Genomic DNA, 26,125 nt, shown 5'->3' on the forward strand with positions numbered 1-26,125 from the left:
ATATTACAGCCCTTTAATTAGAAACTGGCTCTGTTGGTAGCAGTAATACAAAAAATGTATTTCAGGGAAATATGTATTTTGTTTGAGTATCTGTGTCCAACTGAGACAGAAAAATAAAACTGAAGTGAAATTTAATGGTATTTAATTCCAGATGTCTGTGTTTTTATGTTGTTACTCTTGAAATAGTCTCTGGAAATACTAAAACATCTTTGTGGTTTCAGAATTTAAGTGAGGCTCGGGCTTCGTATAGTACCTCCTTCTATCAATTGACACAGAGGTTTTTTTGCTGTGTGGACCACTCCTAAGAAAATCAATTCCTTCTTTCATTTAGAGATGCCTGGAATTAAAGTGGCATTAGAAAGTTGAAGAACACAGATTAAGACAAAATTCTCTCTTTTCATGCATAGGAGAGGGTGGGGGTTTTTTAATTTTACTGTTCCCCTCCTTTTCAAAAGGATTCCTCCTGGTGTAATTGTAACATCAATGAAAAAGGAAAAGGTTGCTGATCAGGTGTTTGAAAGTGAGCTACTCTGTTTCATTTATTAATTTATTTTTGGCATATCAGGAAATTATGAGGAACATTTTAAAAATGTAACTTTTTTTTTAGGTTGAGTAAGATTAAATAACTTGCTTTGTTCTTGTCTGTTAATTTAATGAGGGGTGAAGAAGACAGTGGTAGCAGGGATTTGAGATCATTCTGAAGTTTGTGTATGCTGAAAAAGGTGTTCCAACAACAGCTGTGCCAGTGAAATGCCGCATTTGGCAGAATGTGTTCACAATTGGTTCTTTTGGCCAACTCGATGGCCTGGATCTCCAAAGGCATTCAGAAGCCTAATTCCTTTGCAGAATGAGATTTATGCTCCTGAATGCCTTTGAGAATCCAAAGCACTGAGTCCCAACAAATTTCAGTGACAGAAGATATATTGTCCAGTGTGTGGCATCCCCTGCCATTCACAAGTGCTTCAGTGTGCCCTTCTCTGGGGGACACGGTTGCTCTGCTGCAGAAATGGGAAAGGCAGAGATTGAATCAGTTCTTGAACCAGCCATATCCTACTATGTGTTTGCAAGGACAAGGATTTAGATGGAAGGTTACGAGGCAGTGACTACAAACTATGCTGTTGCATATTTCTTTAGAATAATTAAGCTCTAGTGGTTTTGGGGGTACCCTGTAACGCAGCCCCATCTCCATACAAATCTAAGGCAACCAGCAGTGGCTACAGGCCTGATGTGGAAGGCCGGATTCATGGAAGTGTGAATGGAGCACACCACTTGTCCGGCTGCCCTGGCACAGAAATTTGAATGCCACCTCCACAACAGTGGAACAGGTGGCAATTATCATACAGCAGCTTGCCACCCTAGATTATTATTATTTCGAGGGTAATCAATGTTCACGTAGGAGCATCGATGGGGTGTGTTGCCACTGAGGTGTGTAAGGCAACGAAGTATATACTCTACAAGATAGTGTGCTGGAAATAACAGAGATGGAGCTGGAATTCCCTGTTGTTCTGAGGTGAGAGCAGGGATACAGGCTGTGTTTGTGAAAGAGGTGGTTTTGTCAGGTATGCAGGCTTCAGAAGGGCTTCATGGACATTCTGTTGATGTAGACATTGTCAGTCCAGAAGAGCGTATGACAGACTTTTAGAAATACCTGGATTTTTCATGTTCTGAAAGCAGACTGTCCTGAAGCTGTATACCAAGAAAGGGGATGGAATCTGAAAAAAACCTTGACTGTTACCTGTGTAACCCCCAAATGTTATGTATGACTATACATAGACTCCGCTGCTGGGAGATTGAAGGACTGGCAGAAGGTATTACATGACAGGCTTGATTTCTTTGCATTGTACATGTCATATCTGGAGTGTGACACTGTTCCTGGAGTAGGTGACCATTTGTTGAAACAAGACAGCCTGAAAAGTACATAGCTAACGGTGAAACTGCCAGTGCATTCAGGTGATGGAAACTATAAAAATTTCAGACAATAGCCTGACTGTTCCTGAGGGTGTAGTTGAATGAGATGCTGGTTTTGGCCGCAAACCTAGCTTAACAAGTCCCTGTGCCCTCCCCCTGTCCTGCTTAGCCATGTGTTCCTGCCTTGTGCTGTGGTTTGCTGGCTCCTCACTTACATCCTAAGGGATAATTAGTTCAGCAACTGGTAGTATAGTGTATCTGAAAACTACTCTAACCTTTTCTTCCTAATAAACGTCCTTGTGTTTTTAGGTAGCTTTCTTGTAAGACTGGCAGCATGCATTGGTGAGCAGCTGTAAAAATAACTGCTTGTATATTTGTAGATAGAGTAAAATCATGGTTTTAGTGGCATTCACAGATTACTGATTTTGATTTTAAAATCTTGAATAATTTATTTATTGTGCTATGGAACCTTTTCTGGCTATGTGAATTATTTTTTTAGCACAAGAAGCAGTACTCTTGTGCCATAAATCACAATAAAGATGTCTTATCATTCATATAGTATGTACTTCGTTAATGCAGCATGATGGGTATTGCAAAAGAGAGCCAGCAACTTGAAAACAACTGTTGTATTTTTAAGCATACACAAAATTATGCAAGTATGTGCAATGAGAATACTATGGTAACCTGATGTCATTGTCGCCACAGGTTGTAACTGTGGTCATCTGTGGATAACAGAAGTTGATTTTGTCCTCTGAAATAAAATGCTATCGGAGCTAACATGTGTCTGGGACGGGACTGGAGATTCCAAGAGCAGGAAGGCTGCTTATCCCTGCTAGAGAAGGGAGCTTTTTAAGTAGGTTTGGAAGCCACCCATGGACATATATAGCCCAGCTGTTTTCTGCACAGTGGTTGCGATGGAGTGGTGTAGTCAGAGTCCTACTATATGCTGGCCAGAGCACCATAGCTTCCTAATATCTCATCAAAACTTGAATATTTTGTTTGGCTCTGTGAGTTTGTGCCCAAAGACCAAAAACCATTTTGTGTATCAAAAGAAACAACCAAACAAAAAACAGAACCACAAATAACAGCACACTACTCTGTCCAGTCAGAGAAGCCCCAGGTAATATTGTTCTCAGTACCACATTTCTGCTTATCACACCTGAGCACATATACCCTACATTTGAACAATATTTACATTATAGAGGTGTTTCCTGGTGTCTTCTCGAAAAGTTTAAAATGCTTTTAGACTGGTGAAAAATTGTAGTACTTCCTGGAAGGCAAGAGAAAAACGTAAGTTGTGTGGTCTTTGATTTCCAAATTTGAATACATTTCTGTATTGTGCCTGCTTATGATTCATAGTGTCTTGCCTAGAGCTGCAAGTAGTTCCCTACAAGCATGATTCTGTTGATGGAGAGCCATATGTGTATGCAGATGCTGTGTGTCTGTGTAACCTGCTGATACCAACCATTTCTTCATATTAGTTGCTTTATTTTCTTTGCTATGAAAATGGTTTCTGATTTTGTATAGGTAACACCTTCATAATAAAAAATGGGCGCATAAAAAGAAAAATTTCCTGTGTCTATATATGTGCTTGTCTGCTCTTTTAAAGGAAGACTGGAAATCTGCCCTCAATCTTGTTTCCTGGTTTAAACCAGAAAGGGTTTATTGTGGTTCATTAACACAGAACAGAGTGCCAGTGGGGTGGCACGTCAATAGGTGAGGGTTGTAGAAATAGTGAGTGGAACTGTGGCCAACAGGTGTAACATATTTATGACTGCAGCAGACGAAAAGGGTGAATAATAGATGGAGGGTATTTGCCAGCTCTTTCATCATTTAAACGAAGGTGCTTGCCAGAAGTGGAAGGTTATCAGCCAGTGCTAAAGTTTATTCATTATCATTTGTGCCGACCAAATACTCCTTCCTCTAAGACTAACATGTGTTGGCAGGAAATGTCTGGTGGTCCATCTGGGTATTGAGCAACTCCTGGCTTCTCTTCACTCTGCTACACTTCATGTCATCATCCTTGCTGAGGCTAAACGTCTTTCATTTACTTTGTTCTAAGGAGTCTCATCCCAGGGACAAGAGCTGTTCGCAGTAGTTATGGAGGAGGGAGTACTTTGGGCATCTCCTTTAGAGAGCACCAGTGCTCAGACACCATGCAAATGGGAGGCTCCAGGACTCATTGTTCCTCTACCTTGTGGTTGAGTTATATCAGCCTCCTTCCCTTATATCGTAGTTTTCTCTTCTTTATAACGTCAGAGCTTTGCTCTCCTCTTTCCTCTTCAAATGCAGCTTTTCTGGAAGTGCCTTATGTGGTGAGCCCCCATCCCGTACCTTCTTACAGCATGATGGAATTACATTACTTTCTCTGGAAGCAGGCAGCTGAATGAGACCAAAGTTTGCTTTTAGTAAATAATCAGCAGGAGCAGAAAGGAGTAATAGGAAGAGATTTGGCAGTGAAGACCATTCTAAGCTTTTATAAGTGGATTTCCAGGACTGTGACCCTGGAGCATGGATTGAAAAGAGCTACCGGAGAGGTTAGGCTTGAAGGAAACACTGTGCTATGGGACTGCGCTTTTGGAAGGCTGCCAAGGCAGGTTCAGGTACATGTGCATCTGCACTGCCACTGAATTGAGAGTAGGATTAGGTCACTCCCAAAGGGGAGTTACAATGCCTGAAAAAGTTAACGCAACTTCTGGAAGTAGACTAAATTAAACAGAAGTTTAGCAGACAGTGCTAAAAATGGTGCCTCTTATTATGGCTTTGTAGCCTCGGCCACTTCCTGAAAACAAACTGCTCCTTTCTCAGTGTGAAAACTTTTAAGTCTTTTAAGCAAATAAATCAATGAAGCTATATTTAAACATCGAATACAGAGTAGATGGACAGTGGCATGCTTGTTAGCATACAAAAAGTTAGATTCAAAAGTGATTTTATGTTAATTTGCTTAGATGCTTTGCTTTCCAGTACTGTCAGAGCAATTCAGAGTATGTATACGTGTGGCCAACACCTACAGATCGATCCATACATGCAAATCAGAGCAGTTAACGTGGCACTATTACACCCTCGAGAAAGTGGTTGAATTCTGAGCGCTGAAGGCCTGTGTGAGAATTGCTGCTTGCTGGCATCAGTCTCCAGGTCTCGTTGTAGATGAGGCAGTCAGCCTCAATGGTGCTTGGCAAGGGAGGGAGGGAGGGAGGGTGGGCTGTGGGGCTGCGGGGCACCAAGGAGCCACTGCGCTGCTGGCACAGTCAAAGAGCCATTCACCAGTGGGTATGGCCATACGCAGTGATGCGAAGAAACATATGCAAAGAAACAGAGGCAAGGGTGAAACAAGAAAACAAAATGCGCGGTAAATACCTCTAGAAAGAGCTAATGAGTGATAAATGTGCAGAACAGAGACAACAAACAATTTTTGTGGATTAATTTGTATCTGTTAATTCAGTCAGTTTCCTCCTCACCAACATTTACTTAATGATTCCTGTTATTCTTTCCATCTCTGTCTTTCTCTTTGGTGCCGTACCCCTAATCCTCTTCCATAACAACACTTAACACTTTTCATAATGTTTCTGGAACAAAAATGTTTCCCAAACGTTAATGAATTACTGTTCACAAACATCCCATGAACAACTCTTTTGTAGATGTATTCATACCATGCTGTGGATAGACTTGGAATTGTTTTACAGTGTGCTGAAAGACCTACACTGCCAATAGGTAATGGGGGTATTCTTCTCTCAAGTGGAGCTCAGAAGAAGAAACGGGGTTAATTCTGGGTCCCTACTGAAGGTACGATTAGGAGACGTTCTGAATAACTGTGAAACTCCGAACAGCAGAGCTGTTCAGTGTGTAGCTTTTTGTAAATGCTGGTGTAGATTATCATTAATGCATAACTGTCCTGATGCATATCCAAAATCTGTCACAATATAGCTCAGATTTTGGATGTAGGAACATTGTTTTGGTCAAGAGGAGAGTTAAGTGCTGGAGTAGGGCTCAGGAATAGCAGTTTCTGTGTGCAGACAACCTTTCCCAATTTCAAACTGCACATTATATGTGCAAGCATTAAAAGTTTTACTGACTTTCTAATGAATCCAGAGAACGAGTGCTTTGCAAACAAGATACAGTGTTTATTTCTCTTCTTAATTTGAAAGCATCATCTTCCCAATGAAGTCTAAAAAAAACTGAACAAAAGATGACTTTGTTTCAGAATAATTCATGAAAGCTCTACAGTTGTAATCTTTCAAACAGTTATTTTTAAAGATGTGTAAATTTCAAATCTTTTTTTAATGGGGTACATAAATGACATAATAAATCTTTGTTTCCAAGATATGGTGCATAATGTATTTCACAAGCAGTTGCTGAAATGTGATAGGTTGAGTATATGAATAGTATGTTTTATGTAAGTACAATATGTTAACATGGTATATAATAGAATAAAACAAGCTGTAATTTAATATAGGTCTCTAGCTCTATAAAGCTTTAGGGGTGGGGAAGCTATTGTCTTTCAGAATTAAAGTTCTTTTTAAGTATTAGCAGAAGTATTTGATGATTCTACATCAACATTCTGTTGGAAGTGCCTTATGTAAAAATTGCAGTTCAAGTTGAGGAAGGTTTGAAACTAAGTTAGTACCTCAATTAAATATTATTACTTTTAAGTGGAAAAAATCTATATAACAGTATTTTAAATAGTTAACATACAGTATTTCAACAGGGGAAGCGCTGATTAGATCACCACAATCTATTTTATGCCATCAGGATTGCTGAGGGGCTTATAATTGTGTTAAATTTTCATATTACTCATATTCGCACATTAATGAACAGATGCATTGTAACTACTGGGATTTTGCCATTTGGCCTTTCACATCTCTAATCATGATTTCCTACTGAGATCTTTACCATTCTCGCCAGTCATTGATACATGGCCGTCCATCGCCTTCATTATTCTCCGCCTGTTTGTCGCAGCTCTCCCGGCATCGCCGAGCGGAGTCAGGTTGCGGGGACACTCATTTGTAACGTGAGGCCTCCGGCTGGGGACTCTGCCGCTAAGTCAGTGAGGATTTTATTGACAAAGCCGACTACCCCCCACCCTCCCCGACCTCCCCCAGCAAAGCAGCACCGGGCCCCGTCCCGGCGCCGCTCCCCGAGCGGCTGCAGCGGTGGCTCGGCGCGGCAGAGGAGCGGGGGGGGGGGCAGGCAGCCCGCCCGCCGGCCGGGCAGCGGGGCCCTGGCAGCCCCGGCGAGCGGCTACTGTTGCTTTAACGCGGCAAGTTAGACAGAAGACTTCTGTTTCTTTACGAGCGCACCACGGCGAATATTTTGTCTAACTGCAGGGGAAAAGCTCTGTCGTGGACTTTGCTGACAATAGACTTAAAAGTAAGACGGGCTGCTTTTGGTGCCTGGAGGCTCTGGAGCCTATTGTCAGCTCACAATGGATTTCTATTGCTGCATTCCTGCTTTGCAAAGGTTTGTTAGCTTTTAATGACTGACAGCTCTCTACCGCAAATACCGCATTTGCTCTGGCCTGTTTACATGCTACTCGAGAGTTTTTAGAAAAGCGCGCGCGGGGGGGGGGGGGGGGGGGGAATTAAAAAGCGGCGGCGTTTATTTGACCTGTTCAGATATGTTTGGAAAATAGTTTCCTTCGTGGGTTCTTACAGGGGACGTACCAACTTCAGCAGTGGCTGTGCATGTGCCTAGACCGTGGCGGCTTCTCCCTGTTGTCAGCCCCGGCACGGAAATGTTCGTTGCCCAGCGGCTTCTCCTATCTACTTCGTTAGGATTTCATTGCAGTTTTAGGGTTTGTGACACAAAACTTGCATTCAGGCAATCCTGGGTGACCGAGTCCGTGGCTAGAACCCTTTCCGCAAGAGTCGACCGCTCAAAGAGTGGTCATCATATAGGAGAAAACAGGAGTGTTGAAATGTGTGTAAAAATGTTAACGGGGGGGAAGAAAAAAAAAACAACCGACACATACAAAAAAAACCCACAACGACAAACCAACCCAAAAATCAAAACCCAAACCTAAAACCTCTGTTGCTGTAAATGGGATCCGGCTAGTTGCTATGCGAGATGCAGGCGTGGGGCTGTGCCGGAACATGGGTGTCTGCCTGTGCACATCCATGTGCGAGGCAGGGGGAGGGTGGGAACGCAAGGAGAGCGTCCGTGGGCCCGTGTCACTCCAGTTATTTGTGCCTTAATGTTACACTGCATGTGGTCGGTTTAACGGGAGTTTGGGCTCGTTCAGTTCCTCGGGTGTGACACGCTCTGTAGAGAGACAAAAAGGGAGGCTCGAAGGGCCCGGAGCCCTCCGCGAGTGCGGGTAGAGCCCGGCGGGCCGGCTGGCTGGCCAGCCAGCCCTCCCTCCGGCCAGCCAGGCCTCCTTCCCCCTCCGGGCAGCCAGCCCTCCCTCCGGCCAGCCAGGCCTCCTTCCCCCTCCGGGCAGCCAGCCCTCCCTCCGGCCAGCCAGCCCGCCGGCCAGCCTCACCAAGGTAGCGCGGCGCTGCTTCCTCGGAGCTTTAAGTTGGGGTTTCGAGAAAGGAGGCAGAATTAGCCAACAAGATAATGAAGGTTGCTCATAATGGTTTTTACTGTGGGGAAAATTAACCAGTTGCTAATAATTGTATGGTCTCTAGGCCAGACGGTCCCTTTGATAAGTTAACATGTACTCCCTTTATGCTCCTGGTAGGGGGTAAACAAATGCCTGAACAAATACAAATACACATAAACACAAATGTGGAGAATAGCAGTATATGTCTTAGATCCAGATAATAAGTGTGGGTATTGTTATTTAGATGGCGCATACTGGGACACTTATCTTTTAGTACACTCCATTTTCTAACTGAATGCAGTGCTAATCGTGGGATTGAAAGCTATTGTAATTGTGTACCCATCTAAATGCTGACAAGAATATACAATTACATTGTTTGGAATTGAGTTTAATGTTCTCTGAATTTTATTAGCATTTATATTTACTTATGCATTAAAATTCTATACAAAAAGAGGTCAGAATACAAGAGTTATAGACATAAATATCAGACCCATCCACACCCTCACTGTATTTTTCCTGAAAATACTGAACAAATTTATTTTATTTTTAAAGGAAGTGATAGAATCTGAAATGAGCAAATAATGGGTTTCCATTCTAAGCAATGCCTTTTCTCCCTCTGGATTTTGCAATCTTTTAAAGCTTTTTTCATACCCAAGTTTTTATTATTATTTATAATGTGCGTGTTACCGGAAAGTCTTTCCACAGTATGCTTGCCACCACACGATGTTTAAACACGCATTATAAAGTGGATGTAATTGTAAACACTCAGAGGGATATAATTACATGTAGCAGATTTAGGAGCTAATTCTTCGCTTCTCTCTCTCTCTTTCTCTCTCTCTTTTACTCTGCATTTTATCAACATAATTATTTTTTGACTGCAGACTAACACCCAGAAATTGACAGGCATCCATTATAGGCAGCAACTTGTTCACCAAATTGAAAAACAATGAACTGCAGGTTTATATGTACCCATTGTCATACAGAATTACCGGAGCTTTGTTCCACAAGAGGAAAAAGCTAATGGTTTTGAAACAGCAGGTGACAAAACACATTCTTTCCCCCCCCCCCCCCCCCCCTCCCCTCTTATCAGTTTGTTTGATGAAGTCATTACGAACTGGGGCCCAGAATAGGGTTGGCCTTATTTTTAGCAGATAGACTTTTAATGAGTTCTATTGTGGAGACGGTCATGTTGACTTGCTTACATTTTTTTTTCCCCCCCTTCACTCAGAAACTCCCAGTATTGAAAAGCTACTATCAAAGGACTGGAAAGACAAGCTTCTTGCCATGGGATCAGGGAACTTTGGAGAAATAAAAGGTAATGCTGTTTCTGTGCTAAAGCAAACTGAGAATGAATATACAGGTATTACTGGCTTTATGGAACTCTGTTTGTTTGCTCCTCTTCCCCTCCCCTTGAAACATTGTGATTTGGGGTTTAAACGAAATATATGCTCTCCATCTACGATAATACAAGTAAACGAAATAGTATATTGCCCTGAGTGAATGAAGTTAGGTAAAGCTTTTGTTGCATATATCGTTCCGTGTTGCATGAGGACACATCCTATTGCTGAATTGGAAAAAAAAAAGTCAACTCATATGAAACGCAGGCTTATCAGAGTATAGCAGAGCTCAGCTTTTGAAATGTGAGGCTGTTCAGAAGTCCTTGTTAATTTTTGGACAGATTTTGATGATGTAGATTTTTTTTTACTTTTCTGCGTGTAGGAAAAAAAAAATAAAAGCGCGAAGTTTGTGTAATGATACCTCTAGGTACCAAAAATAGCTGGTGCAGATTTTAAAAGACAGCGTTACAACATCTGTGCACTAAAACGTGTTCTTTTAAAGCCATACTCCAGAAGGAAAATGACAAAATTTGACCACTCTCCAGCAGCAGTAGCTTCTGTTTTGCCAAGATGTTTCCCCATTTTATATATGTGAGGTCATTTTAGGGAACCTGTAGTTGTTTGTTTTCATGTAATTTAATATTTTTATAATTCTTCCTTAGTGCTTGTGACGAGGAACTGACTCAAAGTACATCTGTGTCAAGAATTTTAGTTTTCAGAGCAACCATTATCACTCTGAAAAGAAACAGTGACTCTGATTCTTCTCCTGTTAATATCAGTGTACATCTGGAGTAGTAAAATCCAAGCCAATGTTGTTTTGGAAATGTGAAAGTAGAACGAGATTAAAATTAAAACCTTCTTTAGTGTTTATAAACTAGATTTCACTTCTCTCCATTATTTTTGGTTTGCTTACTAATGTTGTCCTTGATACCAAGATCCTCATTCAGGCAGACTCCCAAACCTTGTGCCTGACAGTTTTAAGGAGCTTCTGCACAAGAGAAGAGGTGGGCAGTATGTGATAAAGAATACAACATGATGTGCTCTCAGAGGTTAATGTATTGGTACAGGTGCAAAGATAGTGTTATTTTAATTATATGTGCCTTCCATCTTCTCAATGATAAGCCACCAGCATTAGTTTCTGCTAGTCCATTGACTTACACAAGTAGGAAAGTATGCCACTTGCTTCCCCTAGCTTCTCCCTAAGAGTCTGTAATTCAAAAATATATATTCATTACATATGTAGAATAACTTTATAACATAATATAGTGCTTCGGCCCCAAATAGACTGAGCTGATGTTATTATTACAACAGCACCAAACCCTGGGTTCTTTATTCCCGCTGAGTACATTTTCTCTGTGTGTGTAAAGCAACAGGCCATTGGTAGGGTAGCCACTGGGCTTATCTGCGTGTTCTGTTTTATAAAAGCATATTGTTTTCAATTGTTTTCAAATAACATCATTATCTGCCATGAACTGATGAATCTTTAAGATGTTTCAGACCCAAAGTGCACAGGCAGCTTTGGTATCCCCTTTTGGGTGTGTATTTCAGCAGTTCTAGCATGTTGCCTGGAGCCTCTTTAACTCTCGATAGGCTGGAGCCTCCCAAGAAGGACTCGTGGTGATTCTCCTCTGCCTTTGGACCCTGTAAAGGTGCTCTGAGAAGTGCTGCGCACTGACAAGGCAGTCTGTTCCCAGTTGCTATGATCTTGTTCTGTTGGAGGGCAATCTTTTTTCTCGCTTCCTCTTTCTCCCTTTCACAAGCTAAACTTGAAAGCAGCAGCAGCAGCTATATGCTAGCTCGAAAGAAATTCAACAGTCCTTTCAGTCTTGCCCAGGGGGAGGATAGGGAGCAATAGCACAGCCTCAAAGAAGAGTTTTCTTTGCTTTAATTTTTGTTTTTTAGCTTCATATTTTGAACACAATTCGAGTTATTGTTCTGTAGCTCTGTTTGAAAGCTTCACATCTGAGGCTTTTTTAGTGCAACTGTGGTTCTGTGGTTGGGGGCATGGTTATTAGGTGTTTGGATCAGGTTTGGCAGTAAGCTGTGAAAACAGGCACTGGTTTATTTTTCCTACTGACTGCCGTGACAGTTGCAATTATTGTCCATTGTTCCTAGGTGGCTAGAAAGGAGGGAGGATACAATAGAGCATTGCCCTCTGGGGGTAAATGAATTTGACTTACAGGTTCTTGGGGGGTCAGGCAGTCTGATTATTTAGTGCCCAAGAATGCGGTTTTCATGGCACCGCCAGCCATGAGCAGCCAACAAACAATGGCTCAGCTGTATTGCAGCTGTATTTAGTGAGACAACATGAAAGGTGTGCAAGTTGAGCTGCTTTATACTCACATATGCGTGTACAAACACACATGCGTTATGCTAGAAAATGTTTTTGTCCTTCTATAGGAACGTAGAGTTATTAAGTTTTCCAGTTGTGATTTTTTAATTAACTTCTCTTTATATTTGGCCTGGCAGCTGCATTTTTTTCCCCTCATTTCTCTATTAGTGATATTTGGAAATCCTGCACAAGTAGTGTCATATTATTAATAGACCCTGGAATGTGGACAGCCCTAGAAGCTGTACTGCCCAACTGTCTTATGCACTGAATAGTTTTTTCCATTTAACTGTTCAAAATTTCATTGTGTTTTTCATTAGATCTGGGGGAGTTTTAGTATGTCATGTGCTAAAGTCTCAGCACTAGGCTACATATTGTTAATGCCCAAGTCTGTGTTATTACCATTGAGTTTTATTCTCTGGGAGAGATTAAAGGAAAGGGAGATGAAGCGGAAGACTTTATTTTCTATTAGTGTTATTTCTTTTAAGTTAGAAAGCAGTAGTATTTTATTAAAGATAGGGGAGTTGGCAAATGGCTGGAAGTCACCAGACTCCCACGTTTTGTATTCAGTTGTTCCTCTTAGTTGAGCTGTTACTTTCGGCAACTACTTTAAGCCCCCTTGCTTCTTCATCTGCATGGCTGTAAAATGGGAGAACCATCACTGACTATCTGTAGAGGTCTAGCTGCAAACTTTGAGACCACAGTTAGAAGGATCTATATATGTCCAGTTACTAATGGAAAAGGAAATGTAGTATTTCGTTCCAGGGCTTGACTGAAAGGTACTGCAAGTACTTTAAGGACTCTTATACTTAAAATGGGGCAAAATCGAGAGCCTTTCATACCTGTAGAATTTTTAACCCAGATGCCTCTGTTCATTTAGAGAGGTAGTCTGGGACTAAATAAATAATACAAGTTTGGCACTGGAGATTTCTTAAGAAAATTTGTTTTGAAATCCATGGAATTTTTACTCTGTTCAAAACGAGTTAGTCTAAACATGCTGTTAAATTGAAGTATTTTAAAATAAAGCTGTGAAACGATATTAAATCGGTTAGAGCTTGTTCCAACTTACTTACATCCATCATATTCAAGAGCAGGGCTCAAAAGGCCACTGGGGTTTTTTTTGGATAATGCAGTTTATTGGATTCAGTAGAGCAGGAAGAACTTCAGGTCTCAAACCGATCATCTACAGGAAGGAAAATTACACCCTTTTTCTGCTTTCAGTGTAGCCACTGGATATCTGTGTATTGCCAGGTGAAAGTGCTTGCTTTCCTCCAAAGGAATGTTACTGACCGCAGCAGACGCAGCATGTAGGGTGGGCTGTTGATAGGAAAAGGTGTGAAGAAGTGTATTTCAACACTCTTCAATGTCAGTGGCCATCCCTGTAGTACTTAGAAAATTAACATGAAACTTCTGTTTCACTGGTGTGGGGCCGCCTCTGAGCAGACTCCAGAGAGCGGTGCTGGCCACCCAGGTGCATTGTGAGGTGCGCAGTCTGGCTAACACTGATGCAGCTTTAACCATGATGAGAACTTGTTTTTTTTAAAACTTCCTCAGTGTACACAAAGCTTTTCTGCTAATCTTGTCCATCTCTTGCTTATCGAGAGTTGTCAAGAAATAATAATGCATATTTTATATGTTCTTCACTGAGCTAATTTTGAATAGGTGTGTGGAACAAAAGGCTAAACTGACTTTTGTGTCTAATCTTTCTGAGTTGGTTTTCTGTTGAAGGCATTGTTAACAGTGATTGTGCCTGAATCTCTCAAGAAAGACCGGGGAAGCCTGAACCTGGACTTTTTTTGTTGTTTGAAAATCCTTTTCTGTTGTACAGGTTAGTTCCTAAACAACTCAGGTGAAGTGTTTTCTGCACTCACTGTGGAAGGGATCATCACTGGGGTAAAATCATCAGTTCCTTGTGTCTACTTAAATCTGGATGACTCCAAAGACAGTACTGGAGTAACCACAGATTGTAATTGAAAACAAGATTAGTTTACCAATCCTAATCTTTAATGCATGATAGCACAGACATTTGTTTTGTGCAAGAAACTGGGCTCCAAGTTACTTGAAGTATCAGTGCAGGTATTATATCAAGCTGTGTTTGATGTGTGATAGAGCTGTGTTTGCTTACATGTACAGAAGATGGGGCATGAGAGAGTGCACAGTGAATGGTCTTAAAACTGCCAATAATGGATAAAGAGAAATAATCCATTCAGTGATACTATAGCTCATCAGAACCCATGAATTAAAGACATATGTTATGTAGATTCAATGTATGGATTAAAACGGATAATCTGGTAGGTGACACACAGAATCTTGAGGTAAGTGGGCTATGCAGATTTGGTATATGGATTGTAATGGATAATTCCATTTAAGTAATGCTGGACAAGTTGAAGACAAGTAAGATTTGGGTAGTGCTCAGGTTATGTGCATTAATCCAGTGAGTGACACTTTGGATCGCATAATCTGTAAACTGAAGACGAGGAAACTGGGGATTCCACATTTAGATGTGGACAGGAGGAAGGAGGGGGAAGGGGAGAAATATTATTCATGGGGAATGCACTGGGTTTAAACCTTTGACTAATAAAGCACAGATCCCCTGGGAGATGTGTGAAAGCTGTGCACTTTCTTAGGAACTGTGTGAATTTTGCATTTACAAATTAATGGTTGAAAAATGTTTGCAAGCTTGGATCAGATCTGGATGTTTTGCATTAGTTTTTGTGGATAGTATTGTATTTGGAGTGGGGAGAGAATGAGGGTGAGAGAGTCATAAGTGAAGGAGGTAAGAGATGTCTGGTTGTCGGCTTGTAACTGTGATAAATTCAGTATTTATTGCAACCTACTTAGTATCTTCTCTGTTTGGGGGACGGAAGGACGGACGGATGGACTTGTTTAATAGTAGCAAATTGCCGACAGTGAGTTTTAGTTCTTTGTTAATATTTAAAAAGTGCTGGGGGAGGGAACTTGTGCAATGGCACACAGGGGAACCTAATTTTTGAGAACAAATCTGGCAACTGCCGATCTAGTGGAGTTGATCACAATGCAATATGATACTCTCGGGCTGCAGAGTAGACTGTGTCAATTGAGCCACACCAACACAGAACTTTTCAGGCCAAATGAGAGCCTGAAATAGAGATTGTTGCTGGATGGAGCTGCTCCTATTTGACCTTAGAACGGGAGGTTAGTTGAAGGTAGTATCTGTGGAAGGGGGGTTGGAGGAATCTTTTTTAAAGTATTTAAAATGCAAAAAATGCAAATTTGTGACAAAGCATCAAATTTGGGTTGTTCTGATTTTATATTTTTTTATGTAAAGGTACTTGATCAGAAAAAAACAGGTTCTATTTAAATCAAGTACAACTTTTATTTTTAAGAAGAGATTATTAATAGAGAAAATAGAATAAAATTGAACTAATTAAAATAGCAAATGCCAATGACTTTATTTTGTTTGAACATGTGGAGGCCAAACCACTATATTTAAAATTGGTCGGGAGGGTTGGATGACAAAAGGGACCTAAACCAGTTATTCTTTGTATTAAAATTACTTGAAAGATGTGTTGATAGAGATAGTGTTGCTGAGCTACAACTACCAGTTTGTCAAAACAAAGCAAATATACATACACATACGTATTTTTTACTGGTTTTCCTGCTGCTGCATACCATTCCAGAAGCAAATGCTATTTCTCTAGCCTAGTTGTAGCTTGTTGTCTAGACAGTAAAACAATGAATAACCTCTGAGAAATAGTCTCAATACAAATGTTGTCTATTCCTTTTGTAACCTTGACAATAAGTTACTAACCTGGTTGAATACCAGGCTTTGTTTGTAGTCTACTGTACCAAAACTTTTTCTGGCAGCAAATAAAGAATACTCAGTGACAACTTCTTTCCAACATTGCGAAATAATAATGTGCTGGTCTGTTACAGAGCAGACGACTGAGTTTTTGTCCTCACAGAATATTAATTCTTGAGGATAGTAATGGCAAAAGATGGTAATTGTTCATAATTTGTTTTTACTCATTCTGCAAAGTCTTCCACTGAAACCTAAAAGAGTAAGACTGCCTGTATGCTGAAATAAGTAACTTCTAGCTTGCTGTTCTAAAATAGATTTTTATTTGTTAAACAGAGAAGATTCATTGTATAAATCTGTAGATACAGACAAACCAGTTTGGATTCTGGGCTTTTTCTTCCCTTGTTTCTTTTTCTGGTGGCCATGATTTGTAGAGTAAAAAGCAGTCAGAAAGTTTTCTTTTATTATGCTGACTTCCCATATCACTCAGATGAAGTAAATTAATTTAGCAGGGTAGGTAGTTGCAAGTGATGGCAGTCATTGTGTGGTAAAGTTGGCTTAAATACTTAATGAAAAATGCCAGTTTTCAATGTTTATGTCCTGACAGCTCCAAGATGTGCTGACCTGAATAGCTATGTGCCGGTCCATAATAGAACACAGTCTGAAGTATTGATTAGGGAAGCATCAAGGGAGTTTGCACATGTGCACAAGCACATAGCCACATCCACACACCAATACATACCAGCAAGTACATAACTTAAGGTATATACTTATTGCTTGGTAATAAACATTTGAGATTTCTGTTCAAAGACACAGGAAGGAAGAGTTTAAATTCTGAATTTACCTCAGCCAGTTAGATTTGTTTATCAGACTATGTTTCCTGAAGGCACGTAACATCAGCTCTGCATTGCCTTACATATACAACTTGGGGTGACGTCAGCAGCACAGCTGTCTGTGCAGCAAGGAGCAAATATTCATCTTTAAAATTATTGTTACAAATAGATTTTTTTTTTAGGAGGAGCATAACAAAGATTAGTTTTGCTTTTAAGTAGAAGACACCTAGGTGGCCTGTCTATATTACTTTCCTCATTGCTTTACTGAGCAAAGTAAGGATACGTTTTGATTTCTAATGTGGTAGAACAAAGTTAAAACTGGGATTAGGAATGGGGAAAGAAAAACAGTTGACAATGGGATAAGGCTGAAACTCAATAAAAGATACTTCTTTTATGAACTGCTGGTATTTTTATTTATTCTTTGGCTATAATAATGTTAATGCTAGTAGGAGTTTAATTCTTCTGAAGACAGCTTAGTTAATAGACTGTTCAGTTTAAAAAACCTCAATAATTGCTTCATTCAGAGGGTCTCTTTGTTTAGAATCCTACCAGTATCAAGCAAAGATTTAAAAAAATACCTATTTAACATGTATCCCGTTAAAGTCAGTAGGGAAATTCTTGGCGTTACTGAAATAGTTCTGCTGGTGACTTCAGGGAGGCCATCAGTAAAATGACTTAAAATGTGTGAAGTTAAGAATTACTCTAAGCAAGTTTCTAAAAACTTCACACCTCAGTTTTCTCTTTAAAAATGTAATGCATGCCGCTATATTTCTACCTGCTCACAGTCTTTAAGAAGATCAATTAGCTAATGCTTTGAAATTTTAAAATGCCCTATACTGCACGCTCTAATTATTATTACGCGTCTTAACATTGTTTGAATACAGGGTACTTCAAAATATTCTTATTTCCATTTATTGAATTTTTCCCTGTACAAAGCTTTGTAGGTACAGGAGGATTTTTTCTCTTTTGTAACCACAGTTAATGATATGAACGTAATACAATATTATTGTGTCTTCCAGGCTTTGTACTCGCACATTGTTTTCTTTGATTTTTCTTTGAAAGACAGATGCTGACAGTTCAAAAGCTGTTTTTGTAATTACTTTGATAGTAAACTGACTCGGGGGATAAATTTCACTGTCTGTATGGGTGTGTGTGAGTGTGCATGTGCGCACCCCTGATTGATAACATTCCTAGCAGTTTAATTGAGAGATGTCAGAGGGATTGAGGAGAGCTGTGCCATGTCTCTGCCCCTTGCAGAAGACGCTGGGTGCAGCGTGGCTGTGAGCAGATCCGCAGGCTGGCTGCAAGCAGACATTCTCATCGCTTGAGCATTCACGTGAAAAGCTTAAAATGCCTGTTAAAGAAAATATTGGCTTTCCTAATTTCTCATTTACATTCTCATTCTGTCTAATAAATTATAATAAAGTATTTACTGTTTTGATCGCAGAAGCGGTTTCTCTGCCTTTTTTTTTTTGCTTTGGTTCTGTTTTGGGTGGATATGCCAAGGTTTCTCCTGTTCGTTTTCTCACTTTAAGTGTGTCATTTGGTCATATTGGTGTCTTCATTCTAATGTTTATTAAAATGTTACTGTCACTGCCAGTCTGAGACTGTGAATCAGAACTAAGAATGTGTAATAGTTTATTTCACATATGAGTAAATTTCTTGTACTACTTAAACACTATTATGGATAGTGTTGATCTGAGATGAAGTTTAGGTTTGGCGATACAGAATGCCACTAATTTGAGTCTTCTTTTATTGCCATCTGCTGTGGGTGTTGCATCCACAAACTTGGTGGTTGTTTTTTTTTTTTTTTTCCCAAATCTCTTCTTGTGGTGGTAGAGAATAAACTGATGCATCTGGAAAGTGTCTTTTCTTGGGCACTGGTTGATTCATTGCATCAACCAGTAGTGTATGTATACTTGGATGCTCTCTTGCTTGAGTTATTTTTGGTAAATTGTGAAAAATCTGCATTTTGCCATTGCAGTGATAAAGTACAGAGAGAACAGTATGAGCACCTACAGCAGTCTCCTGAAAGGCAGGTGGTTAAAAGCTTTGTTAAACATAAAATGTGCAATATCTATTTGTTGTGGATCTGATGATAATTAACAGTAATTTTTGAGGCAGCCATTGATAGAAGCCACACTCCTTTTACTCCTCACTTAGTGCCAGTATGAAGTGGTCTAGCTTGCTGTCAGGTTGTACACTGCAATAATGGGCACTTGTTTTTAATCACAGTCACGCTGCACAGCTAGAGTGAAAGCACTGCAGCTGTACAGATAGTGTGTGTAGTACAGGCCAGCTCCAGAATCATTCCCAACTCTCAGCTATTTGGAGCAGCTCTTAAGTGAGTTTAATAATGAAGCAGCTGAAGGTAACTGCTGGGGCTAGGGGCTTATCCTCACTAGGGTTTGCACCACCAGGTTCTATCAGTGTTAGCAGCCACAGGGTTAGGTCATTAATTCCCGAGTGGCATAATTTAAGAAACTGTCTTTATGCAGTTGGTGGTGTAGTTACTTAAAATACTGACATGTTTTGCCCTGTAAGCTACACAGTTCTTAAAATGGAAATCCTTTAGCTGCCAAGACACTTCACACAATAATAAAGGTTTACATCTCATGCGGGTTAAGAGAGAAAATGGTGGCGATAGGACAGGAGTCCACCACCGTTGCCTACCCACAATCTACAGCATTTAGAAAGTAGTACAAAAACGGCAACCGGTGCTCTAACTTTGCAGTGTATTTTAATACACCAGAAAAAATTCTGTCACTGAATGTGCTTATATAGTGACCAAGCTCTTGCCCTCAGCTCACCATTAAATAAATAACGTCAAGTATCGTTTGGCCTTTATTTGTTATGCAAACCAAGTAATTTATGAATAGCAACTGTGAAATGGCAATTTTGTTGGCCATTTTCACAAAAGAAATTATAGGTAATAAGGTTAACATAAAAAATTCCAAACTTAAACTAAGTGCAAGCACTTTATATTATGATCCAAATAGTGTGATTCAAGTACTTTTCTTCTTTTTACACTTTTCACACTTCAGTAATCCACCAGTTGTCTGCAAGAAACCTCAAAACTGCCTGTGATTCATTGGCTGTAGGGCTTGATGTGTGGGTAAGGCAAGGGGAAATCTACCTCAAAATTCACCCTCTCCAAGTAGACCCACACATCTGATCTCTCTTCCCTCTAGTTTTGTGCAGATCACTGGAGAGTATGGCTATCCGCGTGCTTACTTCGCAAGGAATATTATCTTAAAGAAGTGTAATTAAGTATTATTGAAGCTATCAGAAGGACACTCTAATCACATGAAAATAAAGTTCCTACTAAGCCACATTTTCCAGAAAGTATTCTCTAACAAAAGATTTTTTTTTTTTTAAGCTGACAGTGATAAATTCTCCCTTTTGGTTTATTAGCAAACTGAAACTGCTCAAAAAGTATAATGCAAGAAGGAAGGCTTTTGTCAGACTACTTCCACTCCAGTTTATAAGCCAAAGGAATTATGTATTGTTTTTACAAAGTTAGTACATAAAGCACCTCCTTTGGGCATCTCAAAGTTTTTTTTAAAACTGAGTAATAATGAAGAGATTGAATTTGGTGGATTTGTTCCTAGCTGTACAGCCACAGTGTGCCTGCAACTCCAGTGTCTGCACTGGCACTTCTTTGCCCTGACTACTTGATTGGTTCATCTAGACTTTCCTCTTGTTCCTGCCATTTAAATAAAGTTGTAGTTTTCCTGGGGAAGAAGTTTTTTTTCTCCTCTTCAGGTAAATCAGCATAAAGAAGTGGATGGCACCGTGGTTGCGCGGTTGTTTTGTGTCGTGGTCAGGGCAGTTGGCACGTGGAGTGTTTTGCTCACTCTCTGGAAGCCCAGCCTAAGCTCTGGAACATAGAGCTGGATATCAACATTTCTTTTTCTGCCACTGTTGGTAACTAACTCTGTGACCCCTCTGTCTGTCAGTAACACATACGGAAACATTTTTCCACCTTTCAGAGGTGTGGTGGGAATTAATTTAATGTTACAAAGTGCTTTTTGATTCCCAACTGAAAGCTACTGTAGGAACTCAAAATAAACTGATGAACCAGTACTGGCTGAAGATCTTTGATGTATGTCAGTGCATTTGTCAAGTTTATTTGATAGTGATTTCTTTTTGCTTACCCTGAGTTTAGGACTAAGCCAGTCCCGTGTATTCCTTCTCTCTCTAGGCCTTTACTCCCTCTTGTGCACACCAGGTTTGGACTAAAATATCTGCTGAATAAATAATTACAATATTTAGTTTTCAGATGTTTTGGTGTGTCCAGCGAGTTATACTGCCAGTATCAGGAAAGTGATAGCATTTATTAGATGAGAATTACAGTAAACTGACATGCTGACCATGGGTAGGACAAGGAAGGGGCTGCCTTCTAGAATAGGTCTACTATTGGAAACATTGCACCCTTTTTTCCGAGGAAAACACAAATGAAAGATGGAAGAGTGGCAGTAGACATTTCTGATTAGTTGCATGGCCAGGTGGCAAATGCATTACTTGTAGCAGTTTTTGTCTCCAATGTTTGAAATAAAAATTGTAAGTTAAAAGTGTTTTCTTCAGCAGTGTTAGTATTTTAGCACTGGCTTCCATTCTTCCTCACAGCTTTTAACAGAACAGGTTTAAAGTCCTATGGTTTCTGTTTCAGTGTGTTTCTCAAGTTTCCAGCTTGTACCACAGTTTTTTTGGAGACTAGATCTGAGAATATTCTGCTGTAGCTCTTTGTTGTGTGATGGGAATATTTTCACATGAATCTCTAGCATCTTAATAAAAAGTTAATCAAGTTACATTTCCTTTATATGAAGATGTGGATTCTTTGTGTGTTCCCACTTGTATGTGGCTGTCTACACATGGATTTAAGGACTTGGACTTGGCTGACATAGGAAATGGGGTGTTGCTTGCAAGTGCAAGGTAGAAATTAAGTGAATGTAAATTAAACTATCAAGCAAAGAGCCCTAACAGTGACACCTCTAAGGCTGTTCTACAGCCTTCCAAAGAAAGCAGTAGATGATTCACCATTTCAGACATTTCAATCCAATCTAGAAAGCTGTAGTAAATATATTGTAGGGAACATTCCCTGCACTGGCAGGGGGGTAGACTAAATGAGCTATTACCAGTAGCTGTTTTCCATGTCTGACTGATAGTTGGCTAGGAGCGTGTTTAGTATAGTCGCCAATTTTTCTTCTTTTTTTTTCACTTGGAGAGCACTGGTGACATTGGCAGAAGAACACTTCTTGTGTTTGAGAAAGGTTTGTGTAGCAGGGTTGTCCTAAAAGCAGGATATTTTCAGAGGAGGCATAGACACTGATAGCCTTAATCCTTCCCTAAAGGTTTTTTCAGAAAGGATTTCATAGGATCTGGCTCATGTGAGAGGGTGTGGTGGTATTGGAGATATCTGTGGATTAGCTGCTACCCATATTTTCTGGTCTTTTAAATTCAAAGTCAAATGATACTGGATAGAAATAATAGTGCTGGTTTTGGGTTTAGTGTATGATTCATACCTTTTGATATTTCTTGGTATTTTTTCTTCCCTTCCCTTTTAAACCACTGTCCTGGGTAGGAGGAGAATTTCTACAGAATGATTATGAGAGTGAGGTAGTCAGTTCCTCTGTGTCTGTTGAACTCTTCTATAAAAAAACCACTTAATGACAGCACAAATGAGAAAGATGGTGAGTTGCATTTAACTCAGTTTTTGATGTGTTTATGCAAGACTTTTTCCTTTAAAAATACTCATCAGTGGCAGCAACAGTGATAATAGTTATTGCCAATTTAAATCCTAATCAGGGCAGCATAAGATGATAAAACAGGTAGTAGTATCCTGACAGCTGTTGTGCACTGTGCTGCTAACAGTGAGAAGGCTGGATGTGGGGAGCTAGAGAGGTATCCAGCACCCAGGAGACTTCTCTCTTCCCCTTGATTATAGAGGGATGTTAATAAACACCTTACAGTTTCTGTAGGTGTCAAAGCATTAATGTGTCTTTGTCCTAAGTTTCTGACAAAAACATAATTGTCATTCAAAACTGGAAGTGTTGATTTTGATCCCCATGAAACATAAACTGTGTAAAATTTGTAATGCTTTCAAAACAGGCAGTATTTTTCCCCCCTATTAATCTGATAAAAAGATAATGGAAAACGGATGAAAGGGCAAGGAAACATTGAAGGGGGACACCAGATCAAATCCTATGTACAGAATTATCCTCCACAGCTCATTTTCCTGTAGAGGGACAGGTCTTAATGTGCGGTATACTGCAATATGCTGCTACTCTTTGGTTCTACTAAAACTTTGCTTATAGTGAAGCTGCAAATAAAAACCTGGCTAGCTCTAAATTTCCTCTCTTCCTTTACCTTTTTTTTTTTTTTTTTCTTCTCACCATATGATGCCCAGGGACTCCAGAAAGCCTCGCTGAGAAAGAAAGGCAGCTCATGGGTATGATCAATCAGCTGACCAGTTTGCGAGAACAGCTGCTAGCAGCTCATGATGAGCAGAAGAAACTGGCTGCATCACAGATCGAGAAACAACGCCAACAAATGGAGCTGGCTAAGCAGCAACAAGAACAGGTGAGTGATTATTGTAGTGGCTTTCAGCTTAAATAATTTTCTAGGAGGACTTTCTGGTAGTTTATCTTTTAGGGTTGATACTCACAAGTTTGCTCTCCACCCAATTTTTTTTTTTCCATTTGTTTTCTTAGGTGGAGAAGTTTGAACAAAAATAAATTGGAAGAATGCTTTAATTTGCAATATTTAATTTGCAAACCAGTGCTCTGTCTTGTAGAATACACCTTCCAATTTGGAGATACTGTCTTCGAATAGTGGGGTTTTTTTAAAGCAAGTGTAAATAAGCATGCAAATTCAGCACTCTTCTAATGCTCCTTGAATTCAGTGATGCTGAATAGGCAAAAAAGGAACAAAATGCAACACTTGGATTGTAATGTGAGAAATGAAAATGTTGGTTTTGCCAGCTGTGGAAAAAAAGTGGGGGAGAAGAGTATAAAGTCAGTGAACAAGTGTGACTTTTCTATGCTTGAGAGGCTTGATTTTAATCTCTTGGAAATAAGCCCTCCACTAAAAATGCAAACATGTTTTCACATGTGAACAGTTACAGTGTGCAGACACAGACACGTGACATTTTATGCAAGAACGTAACTTGCTAACAAATTTGCACCATGCATGTCTTAACAGAAATTAATGTCTGTTTTTGTACCTGAACATGAGCAGAGAATACTTAGACATCTTGTTTAAAATTTTGTTGAGTCCACACAGTGCTTCTTATCTGAAAGTGTTTTGGTCTGCCTGACCATTTATTTCAGCTTGTAATGAAATTTTGAGTTTATACCATAGAATTGCAGCCATGTGAATTTTATGAAACTCACAACATTCTTTGAAATCTGTCTTAGTTGTCATAAACAAGTCTTAAGATTCTAAACTATTACTGACATCTTCAGACGTTTTAGCCTTGGTTTTATCTTTTTTTGATTATTTAAAAATCTTTAAAATATTGTGTATTTTAGCCTCACACCTGAAATCCCATATAGGGAGAATAGGAAAAGTGACTTAATCTATTAAACTAGAGAATTTGTATCACTCTGTTGTTTACGTGGAGAAGGTAGATGAAGGTGTGAAGGTAGAATTAATAAGATTCTTCCACAAGGAGACATCCTGCAAGAGCTGTTTCCTTTGCCTGACCTTTTAAAGTCATTACTGCTACAGGATGGCTGAATGGTCTGAAAGTGAGAAAGAAAATGGAGAGAATGAAAAACGGCAGTAAGTATTCCTGCAGGATTATTATTAGGATAACTAAGATTTATTTTAATTTAAAAAATTTGTGTGAAAATTCTATTATACAGAAATTAAAATAAACAAACTTTAAAAAAAATGTATTAATTAAAAATTACTTTGGTTGCTTAAAGAGAGGCTCTATAAAGAAAACAATCTTTTAGATGTGGAGATAGCTATGTGTGTTTCCTATGCTAATAGTTTAATAATAGAAGTGAAAGAAAATACCTAAGGGGAAAAATGCACAAATTCCTCCCAGTAAGTATGTATAAGTTCCCATCTGACCCTGAGATGTGTACACATAGCACAGGGGAAGAGCAATGTTCCTTCTCATGTTTGTACTGCTGTGCTAGCTATTCATGAGAGCAGAGCTTTTGTGATGACTCAGAGGAAAGTTTTTCAAGTTGGTTTTTTAAGTTTGAGGTATATAATGGTTTATCTCCGTCAGTCCTCTGAGAACTCTAATGTGGTTCTGTTACTGTCTGCTTTTTCCTTCACTGTATGTAAAATGTGTCTACAGTAAGGTTCCCAATCATTTAGTCAATGGAGAGGGAGGATGGAAGTCCTTATGGAAAACGCACATGACTTTGAGAGGAGACTTGTGATAACTCCATCAACTTCTATAGATCAGTTTCAATGTTGAGCTGCGTAGCCTTGCACTGCCCCTTTAGTTCCCTGTGGCAGATATTGAAGAGTCAGTGATTCTCCCAAACCCAGTTGCAGTCTCTTTTTGTCTGTTTCTGCCTCAAGGAAGTATGCACACCTAATACCAGCCTTCTGCGTGTCAGGTTTCCTTTTTTGGAAATTTTGAATAGGTGGTGCCAAACATAAGAAGGCTATACTTTTTTGCCTTTCCTGCCCGCTCTGCTATTTTTCATTTTCTCTGCTAGTACTGTTCTTCCTCCAGCAAGTTGGAGCAAATGAATGCTCATTTTGGGGGGATTTTAGCAGTGCCATTTCAGATAATGAGAGAGGAGATTTTTGCATCAGTCCTTCTCTTGATATCCCCCACAACATTTTGTGTAAGATTCCCTTTCACACTAGTATTATCTGTGAATTGCTCCTGAACACGAGCCCATTGCCTTCAGGGGCAATGCAGGCTGCTGCCACCCACACTTTGAAGGTTTCTTAGCTTAATAGAGCAGTTTAAAGCACCAAGCAGGGTTGAAGTTTCCTATGTACCAACTCCGGGAATGGTGATACATATCTCACATTTACTCTGTGCACTTTCTCTACAGATTGCAAGACAACAGCAGCAGCTCCTGCAGCAGCAGCACAAAATTAACCTTCTTCAGCAACAGATCCAGGTCAGAGACTGTGTTTCCACCCGTGCCCGTTACCTCTTTTTTCTCCTTTCCATTTTCTCATGCTTTCCTTCGGTCTTTATTGTCATAGTTGCTTTAAGAATCTCTGCATATGGCTTACATCTTATTTATGGAAACATAACCTGTCATTAAGCAAAAAAGATAAGTTTCTGGAAGGCCTTGTGTGATTAACACAGCTCCTGTAGGATCAGGATGCAGATGTGAGAGGAGCTGGTCATGTGAGCAAGGGTTTGTAGAACCAAGTCCTCCTTCAGCTGTAGATCAGGAGTGGCAAAAG

The 26,125-nt window shown here is 39.8% G+C and overlaps 1 protein-coding gene across 8 annotated transcripts in view; it reads left to right on the forward strand.

Annotated features, from left to right (window-relative positions):
• The window catches only part of SOX5 (SRY-box transcription factor 5), a 295,645-nt gene that overhangs the window by 123,699 nt on the left and 145,821 nt on the right, over window positions 1-26,125 (forward strand). For 7 of the 8 annotated variants that reach the window (XM_074902275.1, XM_074902274.1, XM_074902276.1 and 4 more), the window contains 3 exons: window positions 9,678-9,764; window positions 23,136-23,308; window positions 25,762-25,830. The exons of the other annotated variant lie outside the window; for it this stretch is intronic. In XM_074902275.1, the coding sequence (XP_074758376.1) occupies window positions 9,678-9,764; window positions 23,136-23,308; window positions 25,762-25,830 (329 nt within the window). The remainder of the gene's footprint in view (window positions 1-9,677; window positions 9,765-23,135; window positions 23,309-25,761; window positions 25,831-26,125) is intronic. 8 annotated transcript variants of the gene reach the window in all.

The sequence above is a fragment of the Athene noctua genome, chromosome 3, assembly GCF_965140245.1.
Source record: "Athene noctua chromosome 3, bAthNoc1.hap1.1, whole genome shotgun sequence".
Classification (NCBI taxonomy): Eukaryota; Metazoa; Chordata; class Aves; order Strigiformes; family Strigidae; genus Athene; species Athene noctua.